This window comes from Ctenopharyngodon idella, chromosome 22 (genome assembly GCF_019924925.1).
Source record: "Ctenopharyngodon idella isolate HZGC_01 chromosome 22, HZGC01, whole genome shotgun sequence".
Taxonomy (NCBI): domain Eukaryota; kingdom Metazoa; phylum Chordata; class Actinopteri; order Cypriniformes; family Xenocyprididae; genus Ctenopharyngodon; species Ctenopharyngodon idella.
The window spans coordinates 6394477-6417700 of record NC_067241.1 but is presented as its reverse complement, the minus strand read 5'-3'; the positions used below and the strand labels follow the sequence as shown (position 1 = coordinate 6417700).

At 40.8% G+C, this 23224-nt stretch overlaps 1 protein-coding gene across 7 annotated transcripts in view; it reads left to right on the top strand.

The window, feature by feature from the left end:
• rerea (arginine-glutamic acid dipeptide (RE) repeats a) overlaps window positions 1–23224 on the top strand; it is a 167874-nt gene that overhangs the window by 142314 nt on the left and 2336 nt on the right. For 5 of the 7 annotated variants that reach the window (XM_051880340.1, XM_051880342.1, XM_051880343.1 and 2 more), the window contains 11 exons: window positions 5214–5294; window positions 13931–14093; window positions 14419–14511; window positions 15466–15665; window positions 15767–15928; window positions 16025–16138; window positions 16708–18092; window positions 19122–19344; window positions 19450–20158; window positions 22777–22947; window positions 23034–23214. In XM_051880340.1, coding sequence (XP_051736300.1) covers window positions 5214–5294; window positions 13931–14093; window positions 14419–14511; window positions 15466–15665; window positions 15767–15928; window positions 16025–16138; window positions 16708–18092; window positions 19122–19344; window positions 19450–20158; window positions 22777–22947; window positions 23034–23214 — 3482 coding nt within the window. The remainder of the gene's footprint in view (window positions 1–5213; window positions 5295–13930; window positions 14094–14418; window positions 14512–15465; window positions 15666–15766; window positions 15929–16024; window positions 16139–16707; window positions 18093–19121; window positions 19345–19449; window positions 20159–22776; window positions 22948–23033; window positions 23215–23224) is intronic. The other 2 variants (XM_051880344.1, XM_051880346.1) reach the window with 1 other exon arrangement.

The following is a 23224-nucleotide window of genomic DNA, read 5'->3' as shown; positions in this document are numbered from 1 at the left end:
TCAGCCGTAGAGAGGAAGAGCGTGCCATTTCATTTCTTTTCCCGTGCCACAGTTTATCGGGAGAATTCTTTTAGATCCCGCGGTAATGCTCTAAAATGGCATGTCGTATGTAACACCCTTTAATCTTGTAAGCCATTTTAGTAATGCAGTGTAAGAAATATTAGTCCCCGTGAGGTCTTTTTTCATATTTCCTCTAAGGATGGTGTTACGACCCAAAACTTTCAATTTTTCTAGGGACATTAAGGGAAAGCAACATTTATAAAACTCGATAACCAAAGTTAAATCTAACCTATTAGTGCAAATTAAACAGTGGGCAAGTACTGAATAAATTTGTAAATTGATCAAAAGTTACAATAAAGACATACATTTTTACAAAAAAAGTATACTTTCAAAGAAATATTTTATATTCACGGTTTCCACAAAAATATTAAGCAGCACAACTTTTTCCAACATTGATAAGAAATGTTTCTTGTTCTCCAAATCAGCATATTAGGATGATTTCTGAAGGATCATGTGACACTGAAGAGTAATGGTTGCTGGAATTTCAGCTTTGCCATCACAAATTAACTTTTAAAATGATAAAATAGAAGTTATTTTAAATTGTAATAATATTTCACAAGATTGCTATTTTTACTGTATATTTTATCTGAAAATAATGCAGCCTTGGTGAACATGAGACTAAAAATATTAGAGACAACAGAGATTTAAAAACATTAAAAAAAAATCTTACTGACCTCAAACTTTTGAATGATAGTGTAGTTATTTTCCTAACACAGAGGGTAGATAGTTCAAAATAAAAATTCAGTTATAATTTGATCACCCTCAAGTCGTTCCTAAGACCAAAAGAAAGTCATAAAGGTTTGGAATGACATGAGCGTGAGTAAATGAATTTAATTTTTGAGTGAACTATCTCTTTAAGAGAGGGTGAGTTTGAATGTGCCTGTGATGCCCAAAAATTCAGGTTACTGTGTTTTGAAACAAAGCCAGAAAAAAGACACTGAGTGTTGTTTCAGGGTGTCTGATATATGACCATAGTGAGGGCTGCTATCTGCTGCTCTGCCCTGCTGTGGATTATCTCGGGCTTGTCACAAGTTGATGAATGACGGCGTCAAACTCCAGATAGTTGAGTGCTCTGTGCGGTAGTGGGCAACCTGGCAAGATTGTAGCCCCCCAGTGGCGATTGAAGAAGCCTGCATATTTTCTCCAAACGAACACCTCCCTACTCCTCAATATTAATCTCAGTGCACAGTAATAAAGGGAGGTGGGTGTTTGGAGAAGGGAGGAATACCCCCAGTACAACAGATTATGACTTTTTTCTGCAGACCATGGAACTGGCCACCCACTTAGAAGGTTACATAGTTGTTTAGTTCAGTGGTTTTCAACTCGTTTTGCTTCAGTACCCAGAATTTACATGGGACGTCAAATGGTGACACAACACAGTACAAAAAATGATTATACAAAAGTGAACAAAATGTACTTAAAATCCAACTTTGAAATATACTGAATGTTACACTGAATAAAAATAGTAAACTACATATTTTTTGTAATAAAAAAATAATGAAAATAGTAAAAAATACATTAATTGCATGACAACGTGTTTTTAGACTGAACACAGATCGAAATCCAGTAAAGCACTATATGCAAACATATTATATTCTAATTACAATTTTAAAATACAATTTATATATTATAATTCAAATAATACTATATAATTATATATAAACTGACCCACCATTTGACAACCACTGAGATAGTTGGACATATTTTCCTGTTTGGACTATTATAGTTGTGTGCAAAGTGGAATCAATAGCGCTCAGATTTAAAGACTGTTTTATTGCCACGAGACTTGCGCAGACAGGAAGGGTGTGTTGTAGAATTTCCTGTCACCTTTGGTTTTACACAGTACACAAGAAAAGCTGCGGTTAAGCTAAATCTATGCATATTTATAGACTCGAGAGCTAAGCAAATGCTTAAGTGGCGGCAGCGACGGCCTGATTTAGAAGCATTTCCAGGCATCTGCTCATATTAATAGGACTAGTACTACGGCTGGACCTTTGATAGTTTTCCCCCATGTCTCTCTTCTTTTCTATTGTGGTTTTGATGTTATGTAAGGTTGAAATGGACAGGATGTGGGCTGGCTCTCATCTCTCTTTGTGGTCGCTTTGTGTGTGAAAACGCCATCATCATTGCCTTGATGTCAAGTCATATTTGTGTGTGGTGCTATCTGCGACTGTAATTGTACACTGTGCTCATTCGTCTTCGCCCATAGCAAGTCAGCCTCAGCGAAAGGCCAAGCACACTGATTTCATAAGACCCCCGTGTGTTTGTGCCATAAAGCTAAATGTTAGGCATTCCTGGTATTTGAAGACTGCCAGACTGTGTGTGTGTGTGTTTGTGTTGGACACACGTAGTGTGTTTTGTATGGAGTGTTCTGACACCATCTGTTTGTACATGCTTGAATGATCTTAACCAGTTTTACAGCTTTTAACAATTATGATTTAGGCAGGAAGTGCGCACGCATCACAATAGCCTTTTCAGCTGTATTCCCTTCTCCCCTCTCTCTTTTACAATAGAGCACTGTCGAGCAGTGAGAGAGAGAGAGGCAGAAAGCAGAGCCAGCGCACTGGAACAATTTTTGACAGAAAGAAGCCTGTTGTTTCGGCAGAGCGGGCGGCTGGTGACTCGGTAGCGCTCGCCTCCCCCTCTCACCCCTCCTCCACTCTCCCCTCGCTCTCCGGCCCCTCCCGTTATCTGCCCTGTTGCCTAGCAACGGTGGGCCGGAGCAATCGTAGCAGAGGCAGAGCAATTCAGGGAGCAGATTGGTGGATGATTTATTAGTTGCGCTCAGAGTGCAGCGAGCCCAGGCAGCTGAAATGGAGCCTTAAAGTGGAGCCGACATGCAGCGAACGAGACAGCCGCGCACGTAGAAGCCTGCCTGCAGTGCACTGTAAATATTACAGTAGTGGAAACATAATTAAGGTGACATAATCAGGCCGCTAACATGTGCCGCTCTGGCAGGTGTAATTGATTTTTGTCCTGCCGGTCAGGATCCGGGACCTCAGATAATGAAGGCATGCTCAGATCCCTTTAACGCTTAATGTGTTCAACAAAATGCACATGTTCACACCTTAGACCTGTAGTCACCAGGCTGGGGATTTATTAACACATGAGACTGTTAGATACTCATCAGTGTGAGATTAAAAATGTTCTGGTTAAGTGGTTGTTGCCTTGGGTCACAGTGCCAAATGCTGGTACGGGTCACCAGGGTATAAACAAAGCTAGACAAACTTTAGTAGATTTAGAGCCTAATTTGTCTCCTTAACTTTTTTTTTTTTAGCAGTCAACTTCTTATTTTCCCACCCGATCCTTTTGTTATATTGCTTGCTTCAGTGTTAAGCCCTTGAAAACATTGAGTAAAATAACTTGGTACTTGGAGAGTATGACATGTTCTAACTCATAACTAGTACTTTAGTCATAGGGGCATTTAAAGATCATCACACGCTCGTTTTGTACATTGCACCACCTGCTGGTTAATCATCCGCCTCTTTACCACAGCAGATGAAAAGTGCCGTCTGTGGTAAATATTTTTCTAATGCTTGCATATCTCGACCCATTATTTAGGCCTTTGCAAGGTTAGATATAGTTTAAAAAGCTTATAGCTTTAATTTGCAGGATTAGGAATTTCATTATACTCAAACATCTAATTTATTGCAAGTTTTCAGAGCTTGGAGGCATAAATCTTGTAAAGAGAAACAAGTAATACTTCCTCCCTTCCTCACCACAGATTGTTCTTTTAAACGCCATGTGTAAACAGTTCTTGGTTACATAACTAGTATGCATTTGAGGAGAAGTCTGAGAATGTAGGAGGAAATCCACGACTGGTTTTCCAGCTGACTCGTATCATTCAAGCACATCTAAATCAAACATTGCCTTAGCTTTCTCTCACTAGTTTGTACTTAGTGAAACATTACGGTTCCCTTGTAAAACCCACCATGAGGGGGTTGGAGTTTGAGTAATGAGAAGCACAGACGTAGAGGTGATGTACATGCACGCGCGCACACACTTAAAAAGAGCTCTCAGAACATGCATGTGTGACACAACCGCTGCGATCCGCCATGCATCGAATGACTCCGCTCCAGGTTTTTCAGCCAGCCTCAGACCAGAGGCTCTCTAGCAGAAAGATCACATGTAAAGCCTTCCCCTTTGTAGTGGAGGAGCAGAGAGTGACAAGCTATCTCTTGCTCGTAAAAAAAAAACGACGTACCTTCGGAGACTTTGTGGATTTGCACCTCAATTTTTTTACTGCCTATGAGTGGACGTAGAGATTTGGGTCGTGTGCCGAGTGGACTTTTCACAGGCTTTCTGAACAGTTTGTTTGTTGAGGACCGTTGACTGAGATTACTGTGGAGCGGGGCTCGCCGCTGGAACAAGAAAGTAAATCTGCTGGTTGTCTGCTTCGCTGGTTATGAATGTTTCTGCCTCCGCTTTTTATGGCTCACAGTCTGTGGCTCTTAAAGGAATAGGAAAGCATTCAAGCTACACATTCTCCTTTATTTTACAGCAGTCTGTGCAAACACGTTTTATTTTTGGAGGTACTCTTCGGTTTGTGCTGTAAAAGTTATTTTCTCATGGTTTTATTAAGTGAATGTTTTATTTGGTAACTGTACTTGCTTGTTTAAACCTTCAGTCATTTTTCACATTCATAAAACTGATTATTTTAACACTGTTTGCTTAAGTTCTGTTTGTTTGCAGTAACTGTAAGCAAATGGGTTTGTAATTCTAGTACTTTGCGCAGGACTCAGGCAGCTGTTTGAAGTGCGAGCGTGCAAATTGTAAGATCAGAGAGAAGTGTGTTGTGATTCGTCGTAACTTATTGAAGTTTAGTTTCAGCTTTGAACTTCAGTGTTGTGTGACCATCATATGCATATCACCTTGCCGAACTTTCACTAAGATTCAGACGAGCTGCCATTGCGTTTCTCCTCCGCTGTGGTTTAATCTCGGCTTCTATTCCTGCTTTTGTTGTCATTTCCCCTCATTTTTTTCCACTGTAACAGAGCTGTGCTAGCACAAGCAGAGATTTTCAGATTAAGATCACAACATTGTTTTCTTCCCTTTGCGGTTCACAATGTAATGTGTGTGTAGTGTTTCATGTCAATTGTTACGGGTGCTTAGAAATCCAATTTTAACTGCTTTCTCATTTCTTTTCCCAACAGAAACGATTCATAAAGGGTTTAAGGCAGTACGGGAAGAACTTTTTTAGGATTCGGAAAGAATTGCTCCCTAACAAGGAGACGGTAAGTCTTTTTTTTTTTTTTTTTCCTTTCACAAATTGAATACATTAGTCATCGTTGGACACTAAAACAAGTTAACTCCTTTTCACTGTGGTTTCTCATGTTTTGAAATCGAAGCTATGTCTTAGTGGTTTCAAGAATTGTGAGGTTAAGAAAATGAGTTTAAGCCATAGTTTGAGTGCATGAATATTAGATTTAACAGTAAGCATGTTAGGTGCTTGAACAGGGGCCCTGAGACATGTTTAGTCAAAACAGAAACATGACTGTTTATATAATATTTAGTTACAGCTCTGTACAGCTACACACCTGATTACTGATGCCTCTAAGAACTAAACTTGCGTTAAGCGCAAAGCGCTATTTGTTAAACTTGTTTTTGTGCACAGTGCAAGTAATATTGCAAGTAATAAATGCAGAAATATGTGATTTTACTTTTTTTTTTTTTTTTTTTTTTTTTTTTTTAAGACTGCACATTTTTAAATTCATTGGGCACATTTTAAATGCATGTTACTTTGCATTTCACCAGTATTTGTAGCCGTTTAAGTTTTGTTGTTGTTTTCATTAACATTTATTAAGGATAGTCTCACCACTGCATGAGTAAAGTTTAGGATTCCTCTGTTTAGATCAACATGACATGAGGTGGTGTTGACAGGAACACATTTGAAATAGCTAGATTTTTTTTTTTTTTTTTTTTTTTTTCCCCCATTGAATGTTCAAAATTAAAAACTTGTATGGTAGAGGCATTTGAAATATAATACATTTTACATATTATTTATTAATTTTAATTTATAAATATATTTTGGTTTGTTGTTTACAGTTGATAAAAGTTAATTTATAGCATTATAGTACCTTCTTATAGCATGCTTAAGTACAGTATGCTTTGCATACAAAACATGTTTTTATCAATGTTTTATCAGGTCATCTGTTAGCTTTACTGGCCTCAGTGTCATGTCAGATAGACTGAAACACAAACTCTGGCTAATAGGTCGGTTATCAAGTGCATGTTTTATGGGGTATTGACTTAGCTCAATGATTAGTCAATAAAGAAGATCCCTGCTAGCAAGATGGAAGCTGTGTAAAGGCTTGTCACCCTTAAAGTACCACAGTCAGTGATAGTTTTGTTTGACTCTTCATGCTGAACAACACGTATTTCGCTGGCCATAAATTTATATTTTAAATGAGCCCATTTTAATTATTAGTGAACTGTATGACCCTGCAGACGAAACAGAGTAAATAATCATTAACTCAGTGTGTGTACACTCCCAAATACCTGTTTGGCGAGTGAAGCGGTGCACTTTTGTGCTGAAATTTGTTACTCGTTGATTTTTGTGTTTACCTGCAACAAGGAAAGAATACTTGAGGGGCTTTAAGAATCCTGTAGTTTCTTTTTGTTTAAATCCTGCAAATTAACATGTTGGTTTCTGCTTTTTCTTTTATCACTTGCAGTATTCAGAAGAAATAATGGTTTTGCGGTTTTTGTTTTACTTTTTTGTAGCCTCTAAAAATGTAAGTGTTTTTTTTTTTTTTTTTTTTTTTTTATACAAAATTAACACTGACAGGACATTTGAAAAGTGTAATTTTATATTGATTTAATATCAATCCCTATTCAAATGGAGACATTTCCATTTCCATCTATTCTGTTACGTACATGCATACATAAACAAGCCAGCCTCTAAAAACCAGGACAAGAAGAGTGAATGATGGAAAAAGAAGACATGGAAGCACAACAGTCTTGCTCAAGGGCAGGGTTGAGGGGTTAGCTCAATATACACTAAGAACAGCGAGTGTTCTCTAAAAAGCCCCACTTTGCTTAAGATTGAAGTCGCTTTTGTGCTGAAAGCCAGCTCTATGTGCAAGTGCCAGTCAATACCCTGCGGAAAGCTTGATTTATTTTCTCTACAGTCCTTCTCCCTCGCTCCCATTTCTTTTCCCATATCTCTCTTTCTTGTGTGACTTTGAGCATATTCTGAAACTCCTTCTTTCATTCATCCAAGATGAAAACCTTTCCAGCCCCTCAAATGCCAGCCTTTCTGGTGAAGACTCTTTCCTGTGAATTTCTTCCAGGTCATCTGGTCCAGGATTTGATATGACCGTAGCGTTTTTAAATGCCCAGGGCCGCGGAGGGTGATACAGTGCAGCTTTTTCTGCCTCTCCCCATTTTCCCCCTCAGCACTTATTAGCTGGGTTTCTCATAAAGAGCCGGTGCCAAGGCTAAGCACCCACTGCTGTGCAAACACACCAGGCCTGACTAGCTCTTTGGAATGCTTTTATATGAAGTCAAATAAAAGAGGAAGTTAGGGAAGTGGGTGTGTCGTCTTACTGTCTCTGCTCTTTTTGCTGCCACCATTTCCTCCACTTGAAAGACAACGTCATGGAATAATTTGTGTTCTGGTGTAAGAAATGTTCCCAAACAAACCCGGCATGATGTGTCTACAGATCCCAGATAACACAGCTTTGCAGTTTCTGCCAGTGTGCTGCCCCAGAAAGATTTTTTGTACTCTTCTTATACTTTCCTTTAGTGATTTAGACCTATTCGTTTTGAATTATTTCTTACTAATGAAATCTTTAAACGCAGCAACAACAATTTAAGCTGCAAATTATCTTATTAGAAACAAGCTATTTCATTTTTTAATGCATTTTTTTTTTTTTTTAAGAAATTTATTTTTTATTAATAATTTTTTACATTTCCATATGCTTCTCATATTAAAGGGCAAATTGGTCTGTCCCTGGTAAATCTGAAACTTTGGTATGATTACAGTGCTTTGCGACAACAGTCTGTGTGCTTTAACCTTTTGGAAATCTGCCCCAGGCTTTTTAATGCTAGGTAGACCCTTGTTTTAGGAGGGTGCAGACTAACTGGTAACACTCCAAAGCTTGATTAAATTGCACCTGCAGGAAGAAAAAACATTAGGTTGTACAACAGAGACTCTGTAATGTGGGATGAGATGTATGGGGGACATTTTCCATCACGTTGGAAAAACAGCCATACCGTAAAGCAGCCATGGTGTAATCCAGCTGCATTGCTGGCGTTGCAGAAGATCCAATTGTGTAAAGAGGCAGCCCTGGCCCTCGGGCCCTGTAATTTTCAAGCTAAGATGGCCAAGATGATAGAACTGTTCTCGGCACAACCTTGTAGCAGATGTTTGCCCTGGTGCGATCTGAATAAATGTCAAATTGAATTCATTGCAAAGATGTTAGCCCCGCAGCCAGTGCCCTAGAGAGGCGCTTGTGTGATTAGAGGTATTCAGGGTTGGGCACTAATTAAAATGGCTAAAACTGGCGGTCAACTCGATCGCCAGCAGCTGTCCAGTTCTGATAAAATTGTCTGCTCGTTTTGTTAAATGTTGTATATGGAAATGTTTTTGATATTGGTGTACTTGGCCATTTTTTATGGTTTAAACTTCCTCTTGATAGGCTATACAAATAGATTATAATTCTTTGTTTAGTGTGTATGAAAAGTGGGCATGCATAGCCTGTCTGTTGTTTGCTGTCTGGCTTGCTGAACAAAGCTGTGGCTGTACAACTTGATCTTTTGGATTAAAGAGATCGACCCCCATCAAAAAGTCTTGCTGTGGCGTACTTTTGCCTCCATTGGCTAAAAGCGCTTAAAGCAGGGAAACACAACTGCTGATTCCTTTGCTTGTGCCTCGTTGACCTGCAAGCGCACGGCTTATTCTTTCTTTTCCAACAGAAAGCAGCAGCACAGCAGGGATTCGCTGTCTATTTAACATCCTTTTACACCCCGCTCTATCAGCCAAGGCCATTGTAGTGCACATTTTTCTCTCTCGCATTTGCCTGATTTAACCACAAGGTTGGGCAATCGTGTTTGAATGGAGCCTGTTTTTGCAGTGTGCTACATTGCTTTGTTGACTTTGGAGCAAGGTTACAGTAATAGACGTCTCCTCTCAATGCGATTTTTCAGGGCTATTCTCAGACAGTATAACAGCGGCATTTATTTTGACTGTCAATATGGAGTGCCTGGAGTGGGATCAAAAATTGGTGGTGGCAAAGCATTTAAAAAAATGCCAAGCGATCAAATGAAATCTTAGTGGTAACTGTAAACATACCGAAATATTTTTTTGTGAGATTGTGCAGATATTTTGTCTAAAATATATATATATATAATAGTTAATTTTGAAATTGAAAATTATATTAATTTGTTGCTATGTACTAAATATGTCTAATTATATTTAATACATTTATCTATACATGTATAATTTAAATAGTTTAATCAATTAAAATATTTTTGATTTGCAGTACAATTTTATTCAAATGTTTATTTTTGATATAGGTTTTTTGCAATCACAAAAAGTATATTGTACTTTATTAAAATGTTGACAATGACAATCCAGCATTTAAAAGGTTAAAAAGTACAGTACCATAAGCGAGTCAAACTTCTTTCAACCTTTTTTTTTTTTTTTTTTTTTTTTGTGTGACAGAGGCTTGAATTTGTCATTACCTCTGTATGTCTCTCCCTCCTGCATTTACATGGGCACAGTCGGTTCCATGCAAGAACCGGAAAGCACAGGGGCCAACTCGACTAATTAATGTTTACAGCTGCACATCGCCTGTCTGTACCTAGTGACCAAATGTTCTCGTATCAAAAACATTGTTTAACCAAGCAAATGCTCTTGAGGTTTACTTCAGGCTGTTGCTATCTTCCATTTTCTCTCCCCCCTCGCTGCCCTCCCTTGCCTTCTCTTCTGCTCTCCTTCCACTGTATTTGTCAGCTACAGCCTTAACCGTTTGGCTCACTGTCAAAGCAGGGGCCTTTTGTGGCTTCGTCACAAATCTGCCAGGAAAAACAGAAACCATCTGTTCAAGTCCAGGCCTGAGTGCGGATGAGTGTATAAATACAGGAGTTTAGGCCTCACACCCGTCCTACACACAGACGCACACATGACCAGAAGGTCCAGCTACGGTTTCTCCCAAATGGTCCCCTGCAATGAAAAAGAAGTGTAATCTGTTGGAAATTACAGTCTGTGCACGCATGCTCCCACATCAGCGGCTTTCTCGAGGTGAAATCAGTGTGGAAAAGCGTTTCTCTGTGCCGTGATAGGAGGTAAGCCCCTTCCTTGTCAGATAATCCACCCTCCAGAAAAATTCTGCAGATGGAAGCATTCTGAAATGTCTCATAATTCCAAGCTTACGTTGTCAGTATCTCTCGCTCCCTGGCACACACTCTTCTCTTCTGCTTAGAGATTCAGGGCTAATGGAGGAAATTCCACATACACAAATAGCTTTACGCATTTATCCTGACTCTGGGGGGGACAAGCTATTCGGAAAAATGTATGCATTTTTGTTTGAGTATTTTTGCTATTTTTACCACAAATAATATTAAAAATGCTACAGACCCTTAAAGAGACAGTACACCCAAAAATGAAAATTGTCATCATTTAATCACCCCCACATTGTAACAAATTTTTATATTTTGAAGAATATTTCAACCGTTTTTGTCAAAACAATGAAAGTCAATGGGGTCCAAACAATGAGCACATTGACTTCAAATGTACAGAAACAAAATCATTTTTTGTTTCACATATTTTGTTACACAGGTGTGGAACTACAATGAAGGCTGAATTTTTTATTTTTTGGGTGAACCAATTTTTTTACTTTTTTTTTTTTTTTTTTTTTTTTTTTTTTTAATTAGTGGTTGTTTGCTTTTTCCTTGCCGTAATGTTTTGTATCTTAGTTTAAAAAGAAAACAAGGAAATGCTTAAATTTGACATTTTGATGCACACTACAGATAGCTGAGGGAAATCTCACTTTTGCTTCCAACAAACCTACCTTGACACACAAGTCCTGGCTTTGTTATTCAAGCTGTCAGTCTTAGCACTTGACACTAACTCACTATGTGCATCCAGCTTCACAGACCTCCACTGCAAACTCACAGAAGACATTTCCTCCCCCAGATGTCATCTTTTATTATGCTTCACAGTAGGACATCTCCCTATGTGAAATACTAAATAGCTTCTTTGCCCGTCTACATTTTTGTGCAGCACCTTAAGAAATATTGCAGTGTTTTTTTCTGTGTGGCGAACAAACCAGCAACGTCTTGTCAGAAAGAACGGGCAGCACTGAAACGGGTGAGGGATGAGAGATAAACCCAGAGCCGTGACTTGGCACGGCCCCTCCATGCTTCTAATCAAATCATATTTCCTCTTCCATCTCCTCTCCTCCAGCTTGAAAGGGGATTTTTCTATAGCTCTCCATCGTACAGTTATCACCCGAGGAAATTTGTCATCATCACAGATGATCCTCTCAAAACATTTCATCACTCTTTTCATCCTCGTTCCCCCACTCCTCTACATATTGCTCCAGCAGATTGCATTAAACATCGCTGTGTTATCTTCGCCCGTGGTTGTCAACTCTTTTCCAACCTTGACACCTGTCTTGATAGCCTATGGACTAAATTACTTTTGAATGACCACGGCGATTCCTTTCACAGTGTTATTACGCTGAACCAGAGCAATTTTTTTTGCCTGCCTTCCTCTAGGATGTTTAAGAGCTATAAAGTGCTCCGGCAAAATTGTTGAGGGCTAAAATGACCTTTTCTTTTTATCTTCTGTAGCATTAAGTTGAGGTTTCATGCTTCAAAGCTCACATCAAATAGAGGGAGGGAAAATAAAAAGCAAGGGGCAACCATGAGGAAGGGGAGGGGGATGCGGTGCCGAACAGTCATTAGGCTGTGAAGAAAGCCAGCCCGCTGTCCTGCTGAACAGTTTTGATCTGCACATTTCAATTAAATTTCACATCAGGAAGCCTGCCATCCTTTGGCCTGCACCTGCGCCCTGACCGACCCCGCCAAAAAGCCTTTTGCTCTCAGACGCGGGCCCGGGCCTTTCGCCATTGCACGTTCCACTCATCATATTGGATAAATAACCCACATGAGCTGGACTGGGATACTTTTAAGTTGAGCTTGTCAGCCTTGTGTTTCTCATTTGGCAAGCATTTGTACCACCCACAAGTAATTGATGTAATTGTGATAATTGATATTCCTCGTACGTGTGTCCATTGGGCCACTCAAAGATGAGCTACTCTGAGTCTGATGCATGTGGAAACATTTTGAGAACATTTTTCTCTACTGCTTAATCTGCTTTTTTCAGTACTTCAGCTGTGATTTCTGCATTTTTCACATTATTTTCTTTCCAATGGCATATTCAGATCACACCATTGTTTTAAAGACTAGAAAGTGGATTTTAATTTGAAACACCAAAGCCTTTTCTTCTTTTTGTTTTTAATGGAAAATGATAGGGTTTAATGGAAATTATGGTGTACCTTGATTACTTTTGTGAAAAGGGGCAGTCAATGCTCATAAGAACATGCAAGTATGAGACTTGTATGTTTGCCCATGCAGGCCAGCCTCGGTTTTATAGCCTTTCCATCAGACTGCAGCTTTTTTTTTTTTTTTTTTTTTGTGATTTATGTAAATGTAATTCATATACTCAAGTGCAGGCATCCGAAGCAAATCTATATGGTTCAGTAAAATTCACTCAAGCAATAAAATAGCCTATGAATAGTCTGATAGGATTCAAAGTACATGTTTTTCCGCTTGCTGCCAAGAATAGTTTGAAGTGTTTGCCGTAAAGCTGTTAATGTGTTGGGGAGAGCAGCATTTTAATGACCAATTTATGTCAAGAAGAACAGCCGAAGCAAAGAGGGAAAGCAATCAATACGCATTAAAGACACCCAAGCCCTATTCAGCCTGAGTTTAACAGACCCTGTCAGACCCTATGTCTGTCCTCTTCACTCATTCCTGCAACATTAACACATTAAAGCATGTTAAAAGCTCAGCCGTTGACACGCAAGCCACTCCAATGCAATGTCTTGAAATGAATATCCAAAATCAGCCAAAAGAAAGAAACCGAAAGGTACAAGAAAGAAACAAGAGGAACTACCACAGGAAAAAATGCTTAATTGCTTCTCCACTAGACAACGGTTTCAGGGCATGTGTATTATTTTGAATGTGTCCGGAAAGCGACAGTTAATTTGCGCAGGCTGCCTCAGCAAAGCGTCTTCTGATCCATGATTGCATGTGTTAATGTTTCAGTAGGGTATTGATTTCCTGGCTGGCTTTTGTGCTCGGGATTTATATGCCTTACTCCCTGGCAAGCGCGCCCTCTGAATGTTTGATTAAAGTTCAATTGACTCTTCTAGCGCAGGGGCTTGGAGCCATTTCACTCCCTATTTGTAGCGCCAAAGCTCTCCCTGACATGTTCCTTTGTTTCCATTCAAACGCCTGCCACCCAGGCAGCCACCAATGTACTGATCCTAATATCCCAGCATTCAGAGAGCTTCACTGCCTAATCCTGGGACAGACACGGCCACAGCACAACAAGCCGGCCTGCTGGCAAACCCGGCATGGATTCTTTGTCCAGGACTCTGCACCTTCTCCCTTCGTTTCTATGTTATCAAAACTAAACTAGTTTTATCAACCAACTCCTGATGTTTTTCAGTGCAGCTGCCTTATCAATTTGACATTTGATGTCTTTTCATTCGCTTATCAAGCCATATTCACATCCAACAGATCAACAGTATTTTTGTATAGTAGTTGAAGAGTTTCTTTGTTTATTTTTATACACTGACACTGTCTAAAAACAGCTGGCTCATGTGATTTTGTTTTTGTGTTTTCTGTCTCACAGGGGGAGCTGATCACCTTTTACTATTATTGGAAGAAAACCCCGGAGGCTGCTAGTTGCAGAGCCCACCGTAGGCATCGCAGACAACCCGTCTTCCGCCGGATCAAGACCCGCACCGCCTCCACCCCCGTCAACACTCCTTCCCGCCCACCTTCCAGCGAGTTCTGTAAGTGCAATCTGCCTCTCTTCCCCCTAGAGACAGAGAACAGACTCTTGTCACAGCTAAACATGACATCCCTGAAACTCCCAGGACTAATATGGCTTTTCAGAGCACAGATCCCCCTCTGTGATTCTTCAAAGTAAACAGCTGAAATCTCATATCCGATAAGAGACAGAACAGGGAGGTATCGCTCTAATTATGTGTACTATCCTTGTCTCCTGAAAGAGCCACTGATAACGTATTAAGTGTAGCAGGCCTCCGTTTTGTCTTAAACATCATTTGACAACTACAGTCTCCTATCTTTATTAACCAGCATGTTTCTCTTTTCTAGTGGACTTGAGTTCAGCCAGCGAAGATGACTTTGACAGTGAAGACAGCGAGCAGGAACTGAAGGGCTACGCCTGCCGCCACTGTTTCACTACCAGTGAGTGCTTAATTTATCATCAAATTAAGTAATATCACATCATAATATCATGCTGATATTCAGACCAACAGACTCCAAGTGTGATACTGCTTTTATGCAGCAGTTCAATAAGTTAATGGTTAACTTGCATTTTAGAATGGGAAAAAAAATGTTTTTTCTACATTTATTTGTTTTTATATTATTTATATATATATTTTTTTTTAAATATTTCTACATTTATTAAGCAATATCACACCATGCTGATATTCAGACCAACAGTATGACTGCGAGTGTGATACTGCTTTCAACAGTAAACAAGAAGTTATTCAATAATTTACATTTAGACACTTAAAAATATCATTATTTATGCATTTATTGTTTATAGTATTCATCTTTTGTCACAGTTTATTCAACGTTTGTCATTTTATTTTAAGTTCTTGCCATAAAGATTAAGTTCGCTGTTAAGAACGCTGCTTGTCCAATCAAATTAAAGGCCTGGCACTAACTGTTGTATAATTCTTTCTAATTTGCCAAGTGACCAACAGTGTGACAAACAACAAACAATGAGTTTTCCCAAGGTGAAGTGTTGGAGGTATTAATCTAATAGATTGATACCATGAGACAGGTGAAGACTCTGTAAGAGTTCTCCCTTCAGAATACTTCAATAATCCCCTCTGCAGGCCTGTAATTACTCTCAGTTTGATGCTCGGCCCCGTCCCTCATCTGGTAGACGGACATCAGAGCATGTCATTTCTAATTTGATCCAATCTGACAGTTACTCATTTGTTTTTTTGCCTCATTAAATCCTCTGATCTGTTGGATGCAGTTGGCATTCATATCGCATTCACATCTGATACGAAAACTACTTCTTTGACCTTAGCATGTCCATGAGGTGTTTGGCTAGCCTTAGAGCACTTCCTGTTAGTGTAATGTTTAATAAGCAGAGCTCAGCTGAACTTAAATTTGTGTTTACAGCCTCCAAGGACTGGCACCACGGGGGTCGCGAGAACATCCTGCTGTGCACCGACTGCCGGATCCATTTTAAGAAGTACGGCGAACTACCTCCCATTGAGAAGCCTGTAGACCCACCACCGTTTATGTTCAAACCTGTCAAAGAGGAAGACGATGGACTCAGTGGGAAGCATAGCATGAGGACTCGACGGAACCGCGGCTCAGTAAGACGTCTAACTTTGCTACCTTTTAGCACCATTTTAACTGCATGTAACAAATGGCTAATAACACTAAAACACATCAAATTTTTTGTTGTGTGGTTCAGATGTCAACGCTACGAAGTGGCCGCAAGAAGCAAACCGCCAGCCCAGATGGCAGAGCCTCACCAACCAATGAGGATCTGCGCTCCAGCGGGCGTACCTCACCCAGTGCAGCCAGCACCTCCAGCACTGACAGCAAGACTGACTCGATGAAAAAACCCAGCAAGGTACGACCCATGTGCACAGACTTTTGCATCAAAATCACACTGAGCATCACAGGAATTTGTTTTTAGAGGAAACATGTTTTCATTTTGACAAAACAGAAGACGAAGGAAGAGGCGCCATCGCCTATGAAGAGTGCCAAACGTCAGAGAGAGAAAGGAGCCTCGGACACAGAGGAGTCCGAGAGGGCAAGCGCCAAGAAATCAAAAACGCAGGTGAGCGAACTCCTACTAAACAAGCATCTTAATACATCGCAAATAGAAAATGAAGATTAGCTTTAACCAGAATTTAGTAGTTTCTACATTTTTAGTCTGTAGAAAAGGAAGTTTTAGAAATATCTTTGGCAGTTTGATGAGTACTGCTAAAGATCTGTGATAATGTGGCTAAATTATTGTTAGCATGGAAATGTGGGATGTGTTTGAGAGAGAAATGATCAACTAGAGGTTTTCTTGGAAGAAGTGCTCTCCATTAATTCAAAAGACATTAATAAACTTGTACTAAAGTTCACTGAATGGTTCATGGCAGCTCTGTTTGACCCAGTGTCCAGTGGGACACTAGATTTTAGTGTTTTATTTATTTTGGCCGTTACCTATGGTAACAATGTGATTGCACGTTAAAATGAGTTCATATCCTTTAAATGTCATTAGTTCACATTACAACTCAATGACTGTGATATGCAAAGGTTATTTGTTCTTGATAGTGACTGCACCCATTATTCGGTCATCAGTAAACGTCAGTATGGTCAAGTTTATTGACCTTTCCTCCTTCCTTCCATCTCCCGCAGGAACTTCGGCCGGACTCGCCCTCAGAGTGTGAGGGAGAGGGCGAGGGTGAGAGCTCGGACGGTCGCAGTGTGAATGACGAGGGCAGCAGCGATCCCAAGGATATTGACCAGGACAACCGCAGCTCCTCTCCCAGCATCCCCAGCCCACGCGACAACGAGAGCGACTCAGACTCCTCGGCGCAGCAGCAGATCCTCCAGGGTCAGCATCCTCCGGTCATCCAGTGCCAGACAGGGGCTTTACCCCCGGCCCCTCCTTCCACAGCGGCAGCCTCCACACCACCCACCTCAGGCGCGCCTTCGCTGTCCTCCCAACCGTCCCCCTCCATCCCCCCTACCTCCATGCCACCTCAGCAGACACCTCCAGCAGGTCCGCTGTCTCTCATCCAGTCAGGGGCACAGAGGCTGCCCTCACCACATTCCCCACTGCAGGGCATGACTCAGCCTCCTCCACCTTCTCAGACTGGCCCTCAGTCCCTGCAGCCTCCACTACACGGCCCCATGCCGCCCATGGGCCACCCTCTGCAGGCGGGACCGTCACACATGCCTCATCCCCATGCTTTACCTGCTCAGTCCTTCCCTATCGGTCAGTCTCAGGTCCCCCCTTCACCTCTCTCGGGTCAGTCCCAAGCTGCCTCCCTGTCTCAACAACAGCGACCTCACACCCCTCCATCCCAGTCGCAGTCCTCCTCACAGAGCGGCAGCCAGCCTCCCAGAGAGCAGCCTCTCCCGCCAGCACCATTGCCTATGCCCCACATCAAACCTCCGCCTACCACCCCTATCCCACAAATGCCAAACCCTCAGTCACACAAGCACCCCAGCCACCCCCCATTCCCGCAGATGCCTTCCAACCTGCCCCCGCCACCTGCCTTGAAGCCCCTCAGCTCCCTATCCACGCACCACCCTCCCTCCGCCCATCCGCCGCCCCTTCAGCTCATGTCTCAAAACCAGCAGCTACAGCCTTCACCAGTGCAACCTCCAGTGCTCACCCAGTCTCAAAACCTTCCGGCGACAGGAAGTCAAGCACCCCCACCAGCTCCTCCGCTCCCTTCCTCTTCCTCTGCCTCACACTCGGCGCCTTCTCAGCCACCCTTCCCTCCTCATTCCTTCATGCCAGGCAGCTCGCCCGTTCTGTCACCCTCCACCGTTCCTTCCTCTGTGGCGAACTCAATGGCTATGCTGCAGCAGCCACCCTCCTCCATATCCATGCCCCTGCCTGCATCAGTCAGTGCGCCCTGCCCGGGACCCTCCACTGTGCCACCTGTACAGATTAAAGAAGAGCCACTGGATGAGGCAGAGGAGCCAGAGAGTCCTCCACCACCACAGAGGAGCCCTTCACCTCCACCCACCATCGTCAACACTCCCAGTCACGCCAGCCAGTCTGCACGGTACATAACGTTTTTTGTTTTTTTCATCAATAGAATTAAGTGCTAATGTGCCTTAGCCCAATCAGAAGTATTGGTACATGGGTAGAAACCTATACATAGGAGCCTGATAAAAATGCTAATTTTAAAGAAAAACGTCAGATGAACTTAGAGACTTTTGAAAAACTACAGTAAAAACATGAATTAATGTTATAACATAATATTAAAAAAATAATAAAAACAACAAAACAATCTATTATTGTAAAAAAAAACAAAAAAAAAACAATAATTTTAGTAAATAAAATTATATTTTATTACATTTGTTAGAATGGAATATCTATTCATGTTTTAATAATAATACTATTAAGTGTAGTAAATATATAGTATGTAGTATGTTGTAAATATATTTATTTTATTAAAATGGTATATTAATATTTGTGTTATAATAAATTAATAAAAATAAAACAATCATTTGTCATTTTATTATTAAAAATAAAATATTTTATTGCATTTATTAAAATGTAATAAAATATTATTTAATTAAAAGTTACGTTAAAAGGTTTAAGTTACATTAAATGGTACTATCAGTGTAGCATCCTAACTAAACCTGCCTAAGCTTCAGCTCCTCTGCAGTCATCAAGTGTGGACAGGGCACAGATTGATGACTGCATCATAGCGATGAAAGCCTCCATCAGATCATGAGCGTGTCTTTGTAGAGCTGCTGTGGCCTTGTCTCGCACTTACTTGCAGTGAATAGCAATAAGCTCACTAATGCACAGAGAGCAGCTCATTACGACACTGGCGATTTAAAAAGATTGATTGAGTGGCTCTAGTATAGTATAAACGATAGAACATGCCACAGGATATTTATTTGTCATAAAGTGATTGCATTTCTTATAAACTGGCTGCAAAATCAGTCTGTGGAAATATTTCTGCACTTCAACAGCTTATATCTGTTATGAAAGAAGAAAGATTTCACACAGCAAAATGACACTGACTGTGGTAACTTTAAAAGATTATTCATATTATTATTCCCATCCGTCCTTTTTACAGGTTCTATAAGCATCTGGACAGAGGTTACAACACATGTGCCAGAACAGACTTCTACTTCACACCACTGGCCTCATCGAAACTGGCAAAAAAGCGGGAGGAGGCGCTGGAGAAAGCCAAGAGGGAAGCAGAGCAGAAAGCACGAGAGGAAAAAGAAAAGGAGAGGGAACGAGAAAAAGAAAGAGAACGGGAACGGGAGAGAGAGAAAGAGGCTGAGAGAGCTGCTGTAAGTTTTGGTCTAATGTTTTAGATACTATTTGTATCTGGTAATTTCTACTAAAATTGTTCATTATTGATTTCTTGCTCTTAAATATCTGCTCTGTCTTTACAGAAAGCTTCCAGTTCTTCTCATGAGGGTCGCATGGGTGAACCCCCAATGGCGGGATCGGCTCATATGCGGACCTCTTTTGATCCACCACCCACCACCATCGCCACTGTGCCCCCTTACATCGGCCCTGACACACCCGCCCTGCGCACGCTCAGCGAATACGCTCGACCCCACGTCATGTCCCCCACCAACCGCAACCATCCCTTCTTCGTCTCACTCAACCCCACAGACCCACTCCTGGCCTACCACATGCCTGGTCTGTACAACGCAGACCCCGGCATGCGTGAGCGTGAGCTGCGGGAGCGAGAGATACGGGAGAGAGAGATCCGAGAGAGGGAGCTTAGAATGGAGAGGATGAAGCCAGGCTTTGAGGTCAAACCTCCAGAACTGGACAGTCTGCATCCTTCCGCCAACCCCATGGAGCACTTTGCACGGCACGGGCCTATTGGTCTCCCACCCATGGCTGGCCCTCATCCATTTGCCTCCTTCCACCCGGGCCTGAATCCACTGGAGCGGGAACGGCTGGCACTGGCTGGGCCACAGTTACGGCCTGAGATGTCCTACCCTGAGAGGCTACATGTTGAGAGGATGGCTTCTGTAGCAAACGACCCCATTGCACGGCTGCAGATGTTCAACGTGACGCCACACCACCATCAGCACTCGCACATCCATTCACACCTACACCTGCACCAACAGGACCCTCTGCACCAAGGTGAGAGACCTTTCACACTACTGTTGTGTGCTGAATAGTTGTATTAGGCCCACATGGAATCTGCGTGCACAGATCTCATTCACAAACTTCTATACATCTCTTGTGTGTTTATGAAGTATGATTTAATTTGATTGTGTTTGGCTGCCAATAAGAGTGCAGTACTCTCAGCTACGAGAATATAATGATTTGAATCCATTCCACATAATTCCGCCAATGTTCTAGTCCAGAAAACGTGAAAAATGTCCACAGATTCCATCTGGGCTATATTTAGAAAGAAATGGCATGACTTAATTTTTATGTTAAAAAAAAAAAAAATGAGGATGCTGTGTTTAAACTGATAAATGGATGCTTTAATATAATATTTTGTCTGTTTCAATTGTTTTAAATTTGAGTGGATTTAGGCATCACAACATTATAATTCACAGTATGAAAAATGTATAATCATTTTGAGATTTACTTAAGATTATATTTAACTGTCTTATGAATTATGATTTTATAGTGATGCATTGATATTAAAACCATAATAGTCATAAGCTGATGATTAGTTTTATATTGCAGATAACCAATGAATAGCCGATATTAAAATTCTATAATATTTTGTCGAAGTAAATTAAAAATACTAAAAACATTTTTTTTTAGGCATCACAACATTATAATAGTGTTGCCCAAAATATTGATATTTCTATATGTTTCTACTGAAATATCTGAAACGGTTCCAATACTCCTTTTCTGCAGTATCAATACACCGATACTAGCTGCGCGTTCTTGCTTTCTCTTCTCACCAACGGCGAATTGACACACACCCGCCTCTTCTCACTCACTCGTCCCGCAGGTTTCGCGCTTACACCAAAGTGCGTGTACTACTGATCTGTAAAAGTGGTGCTCTCATGAAGCCGCCTCTCAAACAGCGCACGAGTACCAAATTTAGCTCTTTTTCATGGCTTATTGCGTTTAAACGGTCAAATACATACAAAATTATCAAAATGCCCATCTTGGCGAATATTCAGGTAAATACAGTCTGTTTTGGAATGCAATTAGTTGAGAGAAAACGCATGTTGTGTAACAGTATATTGGATCCGTCCACAAGCTGTTAAAGGGTTATTTCACCCAAAAATGAAATTCTGGCATTAATTACTCACCCTCGTGTCGTTCCACATCCGTAAGACCTTCGTTCATCTTTGGAACACAAGTGAATATATTTTTAATGAAATCTGAGAGCTTTCTGTCCCTCCATAAAGATCCAATGCAGCTACCACTTTCAAGATCCAGTAAGGTAGGAAAGACATCATTAAAGTAATTCATGTGACTCCAGTGGTTTAACCTCAATTTTATGAAGTGCTTTGTTTGCGCAAAAAACATAATTTACCACTTAATTTACAAAAATATTGATTTGCAACGTGTGTTCACGAGAGCATGCCGCATGCGTTTTGAGTTCACGCGAGAGCTGGCATTGTTGCGTGAACGCTTTGGAAAATATTATTTTATAAATAAAGTGGTAAAGTGTTTTTTTTTTTTGTTTTTTTTTTGCGCAAACAAAGCACTCACTTCATAAAATTGAGGTTAAACCACTGGAGTCACATGGAGTACTTTAATGATGTCTTTCCTATCTTTCTGGACCTTGAAAGTGGTAGTTGCATTGGATCTCTATAGAGGGACAGAAACATCTCTGATTTCATTAAAAATATCTTCATTTCTGTTCCGAAGATGAATGAATGTCTTACGGGTGTGGAACGACATGAGGGGTAAATTAGTAATTAATGACAGAAATTTCATTTTTGGGTGAACTAACCCTTTAAAGTGACAGCAGTCTAATATTCCTGCTGCAGTCTGTCATGTAAATCAAATAACAGAAGACAAAGAGAAAATCACTAATTAATCCGGGTTTAATTTTTACAATGAAAACTGTCCAGTGTTATTTTACATTGATTACTTTCATTTCTGTAGCATTCCTTACCAGAATGCTACTGTTAGATTCACCTGAAAAACTTCAAGCCACATTTATTTAGCTTGTCTCTTTATTCTATTGTATGTATTTTTGCTGTAGTTCGCAATTTGTTATATATATATATATATATATATATATATATATATATAATTTTTTTTTTTTTTTTTTTTGTAAATGTAGTTCAATAAAATAAATCCTCCCTGTGCTGTGTGTAAGCTATTACAATGAAATTACCCAAATTTAAAAAGAAATTGAGATAATAAATTATCTGTGTGGCGGTAGTTTTCTCCATGGTATTGAAAATGGTATCGAATATCGATATTTTTCAAGGTATCGCATCGAAGTTGAAAAGTTCAGTATCGTGACAACACTACATTACAATATACAGTATGAACAATAGATATTCATTTTAAGATTAGCTAAAGATTACATTTAACTGTGTTATTAAATTATCAGTGTTTAATCAGTAGATCTAAATATAAGAAGTAGTAAATTAGCATGTGCAAATAAATGTAACATATATCATGCATCCCTGCTATTAAATATTATTATTTTATGCTTGTCATTTATGCATGATGTTCATTTTGAATATCAGTGCTGTCAGTAGTATGTATGTGTGTTTCTGTATTATATTGACTATGTACTATTACAAAAAGCTGCTGACACGGAGAAGGTGGTGGTGAATGTCTTGTGTGTCCCCCAGGTTCTGGGGCACATCCGCTCGTAGACCCACTGGCCGGCGGACCGCACCTCGCCCGGTTCCCCTACCCACCTGGAGCCATCCCCAACCCCCTGCTCGGACAGCCCCCGCATGAACACGAGATGCTCCGGCACCCTATGTTCGGTAAGACAAACACAAAAGCAGCGTCTCAATATTCTCAGCTCTTTGTCCAAGCATTACCTAATTGAATCTTGCTGTGTAATCCCTAGGCGCTCCATATCCCAGAGATCTCCCAGGTGGGCTACCACCACCCATGTCAGCGGCACACCAGCTGCAGGCCATGCATGCGCAGTCTGCAGAGCTACAGAGATTGGCCATGGAGCAGCAGTGGCTACACAGTCATCACCACATGCACGGAGGCCCTCTGCCAGGACAGGAGGACTATTACAGGTCAGTCTCC